The 13,234-nt window shown below is 43.6% G+C and overlaps 1 protein-coding gene across 1 annotated transcript; it reads left to right on the top strand.

The window, feature by feature from the left end:
- The first annotated feature begins 5,440 nt into the window (after positions 1-5,440).
- LOC115129765 (ATP synthase subunit beta, mitochondrial) lies at positions 5,441-11,294 on the top strand. Its single transcript, XM_029660461.2, has 9 exons — positions 5,441-5,570; positions 7,663-7,836; positions 8,028-8,202; positions 8,370-8,491; positions 8,579-8,763; positions 9,345-9,626; positions 9,755-9,967; positions 10,333-10,534; positions 10,854-11,294. Exons 1-9 carry the CDS (start codon positions 5,468-5,470, stop codon positions 10,949-10,951), a joined length of 1,554 nt encoding a protein of 517 aa, XP_029516321.1. The 5' UTR covers positions 5,441-5,467; the 3' UTR covers positions 10,952-11,294.
- Positions 11,295-13,234: the final 1,940 nt, after the last annotated feature.

Genomic DNA, 13,234 nt, shown 5'->3' with positions numbered 1-13,234 from the left:
CAAAGGTCTCCTGTAGATCGTCTCCCATCAAAGTGGTCATGTCACGGACTGTCATGAAACGCAGTACATGCTGCTTTCATTATGATGAATGGAGGTGTCGGCTGAAAGCGCCTCGAACATGGGTGTGAAGAGCATGAAACAGCCGGTGAAGGATTTCCAGAGAGGTGTGGCAAACATATGAAAACCTCAATTGTGGCTGGCAGGGAATGTTGTAGCATCCAATCTAGTCCAGAGTCTGGTTTCTGATCCTATATGTACTTATGAAACTATGCTTCGAAAGTACCCGTGCATATTTCAGTAACATATTCAGGTATACAGAAAACGATTTATAAAGGGTTACAAACGGTTAGTTATCCATTTATAGATACCAGATAATATGCCAAATACCAGATAGAAAGTTCCATAGAAAACACAAGGCCTCTGAAAATTATGAACACCTGCTCTTTCAATTAAATAGACTGACCAGGTGAATCCAGGTGAAAGCTATGATCCCTTATTGATGTCACTTGTTAAATCCACTTCAATCAGTGTAAATGAAGTGGAGGAGACTGGTTAAAGAAGTATTTTTAAGCCTTGAGACAATTGAGACATTGAGACAATTAAGTGCCTTTGAACGGGGTATTGTAGTAGGTGCCAGGTGCACGCACTGGTTTGTGTCAAGAACTGCCACTCTGCTGGGCTTTTCACACCCAACAGTTTCCTGTGTGTATCAAGAATGGTCCACCACCCAAAGGACACCCAGCCAATTTGGCACAACTGTGGGAAGCATTGGTGTCAACATGGGCCAGCATCCCTGTGGAATACTTTCGATATAGAGCCCACGCCCCGATGAACCGAGGTATAGAGTGTGTATGTCTTTCTTAACCAGACAAAACCATCTTAAGAATGTTGAAAAGCCTGACTCATGTGTAGACAAAGCCTGAGGAGACAGGGGCATGGAAATCATTACCACAGTACTTCAGTAACATTCATCCATTTTCATAGTTAAGGACAGGAGAATCTTTATTTGGAAGTTGGTGGCAGATACCTTATCTAAAAGGCTTAAAAGAAGAACTGAGAAATAAATAGTTATAAAAGTACTTATTAACTGCAGACTTAAAGTAAACGCACATGGCTGGTGGCTAAAATCAATGGCTCTTCCACACAGTCAGGAAACACACCTTTTCAAGAAAACACAGGCCCCGATTAAACATTGCAGGATCGTGTGCCGATTAGCCACTCCCACAAATTAGGCAATACGATATAACAGGAAAAGTTGAGATTATAGAAAGTGCAGGTTATGGATGAAAATAAGTATGAATCAAAACAGAAAATAACACTGCAACACAATAATTGACAGTTTAAAAACTGCAATTAATACCTTTAATCCATATATTAAAAATAAATTGTCCATAGTGAAGGCTCTCCTTCACAGTTGGCATGTAGCCTACTTCACTTCCCATTACAGGATATTCCATCTATTACATTACTGGGATTCTAACACTGGTTGGTAGCATTCATTACCACACTTAATTCTACGTTTCAACAAAAGTGAGGATGAAGATAGAGAGGAAGCACCAAAATGTATAGTGCAGCCCCACACTCTAGTGGAAAGATAGTGTATGTGCTGAAATCGAGCTTGTGCACACAGTGTTCTAAACACTGGGTGTGGAGCTCTGTACAATGCCTTCGGAAAGTATTCAGACCCCATGACTTTATCCAGATTTGAGGTTACAGCCTTATTCTAAAATTGATTAAATTGTTTCCCCCCTCAATCCACACACAATACCCTATAATGACAAAGCAAAAACAAATTTAGACATTTTTGCTCATTTATAAAAAATAAAACTGAAATATCACATTTACATAAGTATTCAGACCCTTTACTAAGTACTTTGAAGCACTTTTGGCAGCAATTACAGCCTCGATTCTTCTTGGGTATGACGCCACAAGCTTGGCACACCTGTATTCAGGGAGTTTCTCCCATTCTTCTCTGCAGATCCTCTCAAGCTCTGTCAGGTTGGTTGGGGAGTGTTGCTACACAGCTATTTTCAGGTCTCTCCAGAGAATCAAGTCAAATCAAATTTATATAGCCCTTTGTACGTCAGCTGATATCTCAAAGTGCTGTACAGAAACCCAGTCTAAAACCCCAAACAGCAAGCATCTCTGCATGTCTGGCAGACATATCAGTGTGGATGACGGATCATCACCTCAAGCTGAACCTCGGCAAGACGGAGCTGCTCTTCCTCCCGGGGAAGGACTGCCCGTTCCATGATCTCGCCATCACGGTTGACAACTCCATTGTGTCCTCGTCCCAGAGCGCTAAGAACCTTGGCGTGATCCTGGACAACACCCTGTCGTTCTCAAATAACATCAAGGCGGTGGCCCGTTCCTGTAGGTTCATGCTCTACAACATCCGCAGAGTACGACCCTGCCTCACACAGGAAGCGGCGCAGGTCCTAATCCAGGCACTTGTCATCTCCCGTCTGGATTACTGCAACTCGCTGTTGGCTGGGCTCCCTGCCTGTGCCATTAAACCCCTACAACTCATCCAGAACGCCGCAGCCCGTCTGGTGTTCAACCTTCCCAAGTTCTCTCACGTCACCCCGCTCCTCCGCTCTCTCCACTGGCTTCCAGTTGAAGCTCGCATCCGCTACAAGACCATGGTGCTTGCCTACGGAGCTGTGAGGGGAACGGCACCTCAGTACCTCCAGGCTCTGATCAGGCCCTACACCCAAACAAGGGCACTGCGTTCATCCACCTCTGGCCTGCTCGCCTCCCTACCACTGAGGAAGTACAGTTCCCGCTCAGCCCAGTCAAAACTGTTCGCTGCTCTGGCCCCCCAATGGTGGAACAAACTCCCTCACGACGCCAGGACAGCGGAGTCAATCACCACCTTCCGGAGACACCTGAAACCCCAACTCTTTAAGGAATACCTATGATAGGATAAAGTAATCCTTCTCCCCCCCCTTAAAAGACCTAGATGCACTATTGTAAAGTGGCTGTTCCACTGGATGTCATAAGGTGAAAGCACCAATTTGTAAGTCGCTCTGGATAAGAGCGTCTGCTAAATGACTTAAATGTAAATGTAAAATGTAAAGCAAGCAATGCAGGTGTAGAAGCACGGTGGCTAGGAAAAACTCACTAGAAAAGGCCAAAACCTAGGAAGAAACCTAGAGAGGAACCAGGCTATGAGGGGTGGCCAGTTCTCTTCTGGCTGTGCCGGGTGGAGATTATAACAGAACATGGCCAAGATGTTCAAATGTTCATAAATGACCAGCATGGTCAAATAATAATAATCACAGGCAGAACAGTTGAAACTGGAGCAGCAGCACAGCCAGGTGGACTGGGGACAGCAAGGAGTCATCATGCCAGGTAGTCCTGAGGCATGGTCCTAGGGCTCAGGTCCTCCGAGAGAGAGAAATTAGAGAATTAGAGAGAGCATACTTAAAATACACACAGGACACCGGATAAGACAGGAGAAGTACTCCAGATATAACAAACTGACCCTAGCCCCCCGACACAAACTACTGCAGCATAAATACTGGAGGCTGAGACAGGAGGGGTCAGGAGACACAATGGCCCCATCCGATGATACCCCCTGGACAGGGCCAAACAGGAAGGATATAACCCCACCCACTTTGCCAAAGCACAGCCCCCACACCACTAGAGGGATATCTTCAACCACCAACTTACCATCCTGAGACAAGGCTGAGTATAGCCCACAAAGATCTCCGCCACGGCACAACCCAAGGGGGGGGGGGGGGGTTGACTCATCCCACTCAAGTGACACACCCCTCCTAGGGACGGCATGAAAGAGCACCAGTAAGCCAGCGACTCAGCCCCTGTAATAGGGTTAGAGGCAGAGAATCCCAGTGGAAAGAGGGGAACCGGCCAGGCAGAGACAGCAAGGGCGGTTCGTTGCTCCAGAGCCTTTCCGTTCACCTTCACACTCCTGGGCCAGAGAAGTTTGATTGGTTTAAAGTACGGGCTCTGGCTGGGACACTCAAGGACATGCAGAGACTTGTCCCAAAGGGACTCCTGTGTTGTCCTGTTGGAAGGAGAACCGTCACCCCAGTCTGAGGTCCTGACCGCTCTGGACAAGGATTTCTGTACTTTGTTCCAGTCATCTTTGCCTCGATCCTGATTAGTCTCCCAGTCCCTGAAGAACACCCCCACCACACTTCACTGTAGAGATGGTGCCAGGTTTCCTCCAGACGTGACACTTGGAATTCAGGCTAAAGAGTTTAATCTTGGTTTCAGACCAGAGAATCTTGTTTCTCATGGTCTGAGAGTCCTTAGATGCCTTTTGGCAAACTTCAAGTGGGCTGTCATATGCCTTTTACTTTGGAGTGGCTTCTGACCGGCCACTCTACCATAAAGCCCTTATTGTTGGAGTGCTGTAGGGATGGTTGTCCTTCTGGAAGGTTCTCCCATCTCCACAGAGGAACTCTAGAGCTCGGTCAGAGTGACCATCAGGTTTTTGGTCATCTCCCTGACCAAGGCCCTTCTCCCCACCGATTGCTCAGTTTGGCTGGGCGGCCAGCTCTAGGAAAAGTGTTGGTGGTTCCAAACTTCTTCCATTTAAGAATGATGGAGGCTACTGTGTTCTTGAGGACCTTCAATGCTGCAGAATCTTTTGGTACCCTTCCCCAGAAATGTGCCGCGACACAATCACGTCTCAGCGCACTACGGACAATTTCTTCAACCTCTTGGCTTGGTTTTTGCTCTGACATGCTCTGTCAACGGTGGGACCTTATATAGACAGGTGTGTGCCTTTTAATATCCAATCAATTGAATTTACACCAATCAAGTTGTAGAAACATTTAAAGGATGATCGATGGAAACAGGATACACCTGAGCTCAATTTTTGAGTCTCATAGCAAAGGGTTTGAATACTTATGTAAATATAATATTTCAGTTTTTTATTTGTAATAAATTTGCAAAAAAGTCTAAAAACCTGTTTTCGCTTTGTCTTTATGGGGTATTGTGCGTAGATTGCTGAAGATTATTATTTTTTAAATCCATTTTAGAATAAGGCTATAATGTAACAAAATGTGGGAAAAGTCAAGGGGTCTGAATAGTTTCCAAAGGCAATGTATGTTTGTGTGTTGCTGTGTTTTGGGGAGATGGATATTCACTTACTGCACACACACACACACACACACACACACACACACACACACACACACACACACACGCCTATAGTGACCTTGAGTTTGAATGTTGTTATCTAGGTTGTCAGAACATTGTACATTATTATTCTTGCTGCATTGACATGATACGTGATTTGTAATGTTGCGAAGACAATTACAAGTGTTGTAGTATGACAGTAATATGGGGAAGTAGCAATCAATGCAAAATAAATCACGAAGTGCGCCTGCTCAGTTTGGCTCTGGAGTTGCGCGCACGCTCAGTTCTGCTCCGCGGTCATTCATTATAAAGGCACAAGTCGTTTCGTCTCTTTCCACCTTCAGCCATTTTGACAATGTTAGGAGCTGTTGGACGCTGCTGCACCGGGGCTCTCCAGGCACTTAAGCCTGGGGTCCAGCCCCTGAAGGCCCTCGTTGGCTCTCCATCTGTCCTTGGACGTAAGTTTTGCAAGCATATTACAGAGGTAGCTAATGAATTGTAAAAACCGTTTGGAACAGAACTGGTATTAGGCTAACTGCTAGTCAACTTTAGCCCAAAGCAAAACGCTGGCTTTCTTCAGTGTAGCAGGCCTCACATTTTTTACCATGCTTAATTTCGTCTACTAGTTTAATGTTGAGCGTGGAACTTACGCCATGCATTCGATTTAGTAGTAATATTAATATTTGACTTAAGTACATATAGCTGAGTGACATGATTTTTGTGTAAATTGAAATGACCTTTGTATGACATGAGATTTGGAGGCTTGCGAGTCCATACTGTGGCTAGTTAGCCAGCCAACGTCAAGTGTCATTCAATTCGTAAATGAATCACTGTCGGTGTTATTTCGTAGTCAAATAGTTTATAACGAGTAGAAATGAATTTCAAAATATTTTGCTTTAACTAGCAGTTCGACTTATTCATACGTTGTCTCGTTAATGTACCGTTACAGTAGTTTGCTAGCCACCTGACAACTAGCTAGGGTTAACTTATTATGCGAAGGTCCAAAAATACCAATGTCACCTTAGTAACTCGGTTGGCTTGACATGTGTCGGTCTTCGAAGGTATTAGTTTTCTAATATTTTTTTTAACTAGCTTGCTGATTACTTTAACTGCTGAGCTGTAGCATTTCTCCTGCACAACATGGCCGAAAATACTTGACATTGAGTTTGCTTCGGTGTTTCAGACCTCCCAACATGCACCCATTTTGCGTACCAACTACGCAATTCTGTCAGGTACGACATCCGAGTTAAAAGTCCCTCGAAATGAATAGGGCCCGAATTTTATTGTATTTCATTTTTCATCAAATTAACCCACTGAGTAAATCTAACGTCCAGATTCTCGAGCTGCAACACAGACAACTAACGGATTTTGTGTCTACGGACATGGCGATTAATACATCATTATTCGACGTAGCCCCTCCTGTTTGTTGTGATGCTGAATTTTTCAACTGTCAGCTGTACGTAAACACATGGACAAATCCCTTTTCGACTCCCTGTGTTGTGGAAACGTAAACGCATTGTTTCAAGCTAACGTTAGCGAACATAAGATGGACATTCAGTGGGCTCTTAAGTGCCAGCAGTTCACTCGCATTTTTTAGTGAAAGATTTAAACGAAAATACAAAAATTAATGGTCTCATTTGTGCGAGTGATACATTTAATTATGCGTCCCATTAGTTTTATTTCTACGTAATATTACGCGGATCACGCAACCTCATAGACTAACTGTAATTATGATCCACTCCACAATTTAAAAAAAAAGTAGAATCAAAAATAAATATATGCATCTAAGCATTAAATGGAGTCTGCAGTTTAGAAAACTGCGGGACTAAGAATGAGTGTCCGTTATCAGCTATAGAGGCAATGCATCTAAAATGCCTTTGCACTAGATTTGAGTTTTTCTCAATTTCGAAAATCTGAAATATGGATGTGCTGCAAAGAAATGGGCTGAAACACTGGCCTCTTCTAGCGAACAGCGTTCAGATTCCCTTTGTGCTAGCCTACTTAAGCTTTGTGTAGCCAGTTTGCGGTCTGTATTTTTATGGATATGTATATTTGATGCTGATGCTCAGCTTCAGAAATGTGTTCTTATCATATCAGTTAATGGGTTTTTATCGTGGATAAGACTTTTGTACCTAATTTGTTTAATTTAACAAACTCTGAGAATGAAGGCCTTTTGTGTTTCTAGTTAGATCGTGTTAGTGACTTTTACCATGTGTAAATGGAATGCTGTCAAAAATATTCCAACATTTTTAGGCATCATTTGGTACAATTCTATAATTGTAGTACTCAGGAAAGGAAACCACACCCCGAATTGGGGTTATGCTAGTTGAATCTCCAATTTGCTGCCTGTGTCTGGTACTCTAAAAAGTTGGACAGGGTTGGCAGGTCTGGTGTTTTCTCTTGTGCACATGGCTAACTACACAGGTGATGTTACATTTCCAACTCCTTGCATTGTGTAGGCTAGTTTGGCAAGGGTCAGCAGACATGGCGTATTATTGATATTTCACTCACAACAAGGTCATACGATTTTTGGTCAATGCACTTTTACAGGTAGAGACTACGTTGCACCTGCTGCTGCTGCCGCCTTCGCCCATGGAAGGATCGTAGCAGTCATCGGTGCCGTCGTCGACGTCCAGTTTGATGAGGGCCTCCCACCCATCCTCAATGCACTGGAAGTTGCTGGTCGTGAGTCCAGGCTAGTGCTGGAGGTGGCACAACATCTTGGTAAATCATTTGACCTGCATTTAGAGGCAGCCTAATTTGTGTAGAACTGTCTTTATTTTAAGCCAATAATTGGGCAGAGATCAGGATTTGTCTACTTGTGTAAACACAGCCATTGTTTGCAAAGGTATTGTACCAACATTGCATAATCAATAACAGCTTATTGGGATGAAATTTGTTATGTTGACTTTCAGGTGAGAACACTGTGCGTACCATTGCCATGGATGGTACAGAAGGTCTTGTCCGTGGACAGAAGGTTGTGGACACTGGCGATCCCATCAGAATCCCAGTTGGTCCTGAGACCCTGGGCAGAATCATGAACGTCATTGGGGAGCCCATTGACGAGAGGGGACCCATCTCCACTAAGCAGTAAGCACTTTGTCTATCAGCCAATTTATAGTTTTAGATATGGCAATCACAATATTTACATCCATATTCAATTATTTTAATGTATGACTACTAGAATTGTCTTGAGACTCTGAATGATACACAATTGGAAAGTGTTGGCTCTGATTATACCTTATTTTGTTGTTTAGGACAGCAGCCATCCATGCTGAGGCCCCGGAGTTCACTGACATGAGTGTGGAGCAGGAGATCCTGGTAACTGGCATCAAGGTGGTAGATCTGCTGGCTCCCTATGCCAAGGGAGGCAAAATCGGTACGTGGGACAACCAACATCCTCATTCATTTTTTTGCAATTAGCTAATTAAAGTTTAATGACAGTAAGTTGCTTTCCTTTCTATAGGTCTGTTTGGTGGTGCTGGTGTGGGCAAGACTGTGTTGATCATGGAGCTGATTAACAACGTGGCCAAGGCCCATGGTGGTTACTCTGTGTTTGCCGGCGTGGGAGAGCGTACCCGTGAGGGAAATGACTTGTACCATGAGATGATTGAGTCGGGTGTCATCAACCTGAAGGACGACACCTCCAAGGTGACCAACTGGTTACATTTGACAGTCATAAGCAGGTTCCTCTAAGGAGTCTTGTACAGATTGATGGTATTTAAAGCTGTCACAGGGGAAAAATATGCCCCCAGTTGAATGTCAAAATATAAGGTGCAATATATAGGAATTGCTCTGACATTTCCTGGTTGCATAAATCCAAAGTCAGGTTTCCCAAAAAGTTACATTTTCTGTCTTTAAGTAACATATCACCAGTCTGGAAAGTTGACCTCATTACCCACATGACTTGATGTTCACATCAGCTTTACCCTTCGAACACACCGACAGCGTCATTGCATTTTGGTACACCAGAATTGCATTAATTTCCATTGAAATGCTATGGTTCCTTGCAGAGGTAGTTGTGTTCGGTGTGGTACATACGCTGGATTTATAGAATGTGTGCGTAGACTGCTTGACAGAAAGGGGCGCAAAGGTGAATTTTGTATACATATCCAGATGATGCTGTGTACTATTTTGCGCAATAACTGTCGGTGTGTGTGCGACGCGTCAGTTTCTATTATTGGTTGACCTAGATGTATTCTCTAACTGTGCCCTCTCCTCCAAACCCCTAGGTAGCACTGGTGTATGGACAAATGAACGAGCCCCCAGGCGCCCGTGCCCGTGTGGCTCTGACTGGTCTGACTGTGGCTGAGTATTTCCGTGACCAGGAGGGTCAGGATGTGCTGCTCTTCATCGACAACATCTTCCGCTTCACCCAGGCTGGCTCCGAGGTGTCTGCTCTGCTGGGTCGAATCCCCTCCGCTGTGGGTTACCAGCCCACCCTTGCCACTGACATGGGTACCATGCAGGAGAGAATCACCACCACCAAGAAGGGTTCCATCACCTCTGTGCAGGTAAGCTGGAGTTCAAGCAGCATAGGCCTGTTGGAGGGCCATGCTAACATGGCAGTCTAGTACCCAATAGTCTGACATTGCTTCAAGACTGAAACGCTACTTGTCACTAACAACCTGTCTTCTCTAAGGCCATCTATGTGCCGGCTGATGATTTGACTGATCCTGCCCCTGCCACCACCTTCGCTCACTTGGATGCCACCACGGTGCTGTCCCGTGCCATCGCTGAGCTGGGTATCTATCCCGCGGTGGATCCCCTGGATTCCACCTCCCGTATCATGGACCCAAACATTGTTGGCGCCGAGCACTATGATGTTGCTCGTGGCGTGCAGAAGATCCTCCAGGTTAGTGTCTTATAGCCCCCCAGTGTATCGGTCACCCCAACCATTGAGTTTATTTATTTTTTAAACAGGGACAGTGCACATTAATTTGTTTCAGTAGAAGTGCTGGATTTAGCCACCTGGCAAATTTTAACTGCACACACTGGCAGGTTATTAAACCATTCCCATGACAATGAGCACATGCAGAGCAATGTAGGACAAGCAACACGTAGCATGCAGACAGAGCAATAACAATGGCGTAAAATGCTTAAAAGCAACAGTGTTACACACCTCACAAGCTACAGACATGGAAAGCGGCAGTATTTAGCTTCTACTAATGAATGACCGACCTTGCCCCTAACATTATGCCTACAACTCTCGCCTCTCAGGACTACAAGTCCCTGCAGGATATCATTGCCATCCTGGGTATGGATGAGTTGTCTGAGGAGGACAAGCTGATTGTGTCTCGCGCCCGCAAGATCCAGCGTTTCCTGTCCCAGCCTTTCCAGGTGGCGGAGGTCTTCACTGGTCACGCTGGCAAGCTGGTGCCACTCAAAGAGACCATCAGTGGCTTCCAGAGCATTCTAAATGGTACGTAGTACTTGTGATTTGTTTTAAAGATACTCTGTGATATGACGTAGATACGTGAAGTAAAAAGCTTAGTAGGTCAATTTCTGCAACTACTAAGAGTGTTGGAGGCATGAGGTTGAACTTTGCTGTTTTGGTGCCGTGGCTCCCATGTAACTGAGTCAAATCATGCACATAGTCTTGCAACTCGCTTATCGCAATATCTGCAGTGCTGCTATTGGCAACATTTCGGTCAGTCTACCTTTAAACTTATGAATTTCCTTGGTGTTGTCTGTGAAATTCTGATTGTCTTGAGCTAAGTGTGGTCATTCTTTCCCTCCAGGTGAGTATGATGCACTGCCCGAGCAGGCTTTCTACATGGTCGGACCCATTGAGGAGGTGGTTGAGAAGGCTGCACAGATGGCTAAGGATCTCGCATAAGTTAATCTAACTGAGGGGAGGAGGGAGAAAAGCAAAACACAGGGTTGTGTAGAAGGCACACTTGATTTGTAAGAATGTCACATGCAACAAATATCTGTATTGTCATCCAAAAAAGTTATATTTAATGTTTCCAATGAAAGATGGAATAAAGATCTGTCTTGACAATTTGGTTTGGTCTCGACTGTATATTTTGTAGCATTTTTTAAAATGTTGCAATGCTATTCTGGTCTTGGTGCTGTCAGACTGGTTGTAAAATGTCATCCTACAGCACTGATCCACTAGATGGCGTTCAAAGGCTTTGTACAATGCTTGAGTGAATAAATAAAATGGCTGTTAAAGTTGAGGGGAGTTTGTCATTCCTTGCACAAAGTGCAGTGATCTATTTGTAAGATGCTTTTTAGACCAACATGTGATGCATTTTAAGACTTACAATAACTATAAAATGCTGGCTGTCTTTGTTGGCTTACTGCTGAGACAAGCCATGTTGACATAGGTGCAATATGCAGAAATCATTGCCATTAGCTTGTTGCTAATAGTTTGCCTAATTTTAATTTGTGACAAGCCATGTAGAGAATCATTGTACCCTCAAACCGGTGTGACACCTCGTTCAACCAAGTATTGTTTGCTGCTGGTGTACAAAGACTCAAATCGGAAAGATGTACTGCTTTTTAGACTTTCAATGAGTAATGGATCCATTCAAATAAATTGATTGGGTTGCTCAAGTTAAATACAGCTATGAAGATGTTTTCAAAAACAAACTAGACAGCACTAACATACAATCCAGATTCCTACCACAGCTGCAATTGTAAAGGCCATCTGGCATTCGTTCTGATACTAGGCAACTTTTCTTTGCAGCTACATTATGACAAGCGAGTGGAGGACAAGCTTGAACTCTATAGCCCTGCTGAGCAGAGAAATGGTCGTGGACATGTTTAATGTACAGTACCAGTCAAAAGTTTGGACCCCCTACTGAATGGTTATTTGTACTATTTTCTACATTGTAGAATAATGAAGACAACTATGGAATCATGTAACCAAAAAGTGAACTATCTTGTATTTGAGATTCAAAGTAGACACCCTTTGCTTTGACTGCTTTGCACAGTCTTGACATTCTCTCAACCAACTTCATGAGGTTGTCACCTGGAATGCGTTTAAATTAACAGGTGTGCCTTGTTAATTTGTGGAATTTCTTTAATGCGTTTGAGCCAATCTGTTTTGTGAGGCTCTGGTGAGGACTGCCACAGGAAAGGAAGACCCAGAGTTACCTTTGCTACAGTATCATTTCATTAGTTATCAGACTCAGAAATTGCAGCCCAAGTAAATTAACACATCTCAACATCAACTATTCAAAAGTGACTGCATGAATCAGACTTTCATGTTTGAATTGCTGCAAAGAAACCACTGCAAAAGGACACCAATAACATGACTTGTTTGGACCAAGAAACACAAGCAAGGGATGTCAGACAGGTTTAATTCTGTCCTTGGGCTGATGAGTCCACATTTGAGATTTTTGGTTCCAACTGCAGTGCCTTTGTGAGACGCAAAGTAGGTGAACGGATGATCTCCGCATGTGTGGTTCCACTGAAGCATGGAGGTGGTGTGAGGGTGCTTTGCATGTGATAGTCGGGGATTTATTTAAAATTCAAAGCACACTTAACCAGCATGGCTACCACAGCATCTGGTTTGCGCTTAGTGGGACTATCATTTGTTTTTCAATAGGACAATGACCCAAAACATACTTCCAGGCTGTGTAAGGGCTATTTGACCAAAGAGAGTGTTGGAGGGCTGCATCAGATGACCTGGCCTTCACAATAACCCAACCTCACCCCAATTGAGATAGTTTGGGATGAGTTGAACCGCAAAGTGAAGGAAAAGCAGTTCAGCGTATGTGGGAACTCCATAACGACTGTTGGAAAAGCATTCCAGGTGATTTTGGTTGAGAGAAGGCCAAGAGTATGCAAAGCTGTCATTGAGTCAAAGGGTGGATGCTTTGAAGATTCTAAAATATATTTTGATTTAACACTTTTTTGCTTACTACATTATTCCATTTCATAGTTTTTTTTTTTTTTTTCAATTTAAAGTTTTATTAAGTTCTTGTTTTTCAATCAACCAACAAAACACATTCCACGTTCACAGATGTGACAGGCTTTAAAAAAATAAAAAGTCAAAAAATAATACATTTGAAAAAATTAAAATACAATTAAAATGAATGATAAAGTCAAATAAAAGCATTTATTTTTCTTAATCTATATATTTTCCTTGGTACCTGTATATACATACATA

This window comes from Oncorhynchus nerka, linkage group LG5 (assembly GCF_034236695.1).
Source record: "Oncorhynchus nerka isolate Pitt River linkage group LG5, Oner_Uvic_2.0, whole genome shotgun sequence".
Taxonomy (NCBI): Eukaryota; Metazoa; Chordata; class Actinopteri; order Salmoniformes; family Salmonidae; genus Oncorhynchus; species Oncorhynchus nerka.
Note: the sequence above shows the minus strand (reverse complement) of the source record. Positions and strands in the feature narration are given on the sequence as shown.

Coding starts and splice junctions, on each gene's coding strand:
- LOC115129765 (XM_029660461.2), top strand. CDS start 5,468: ATGTTAGGAGCTGTTGGACGCTGCTGCACCGGGGCTCTCCAGGCACTT. Junction 8,764..9,344: donor TGAAGGACGACACCTCCAAG/GTGACCAACTGG, acceptor CCAAACCCCTAG/GTAGCACTGGTGTATGGACA. Junction 10,535..10,853: donor CTTCCAGAGCATTCTAAATG/GTACGTAGTACT, acceptor CTTTCCCTCCAG/GTGAGTATGATGCACTGCCC.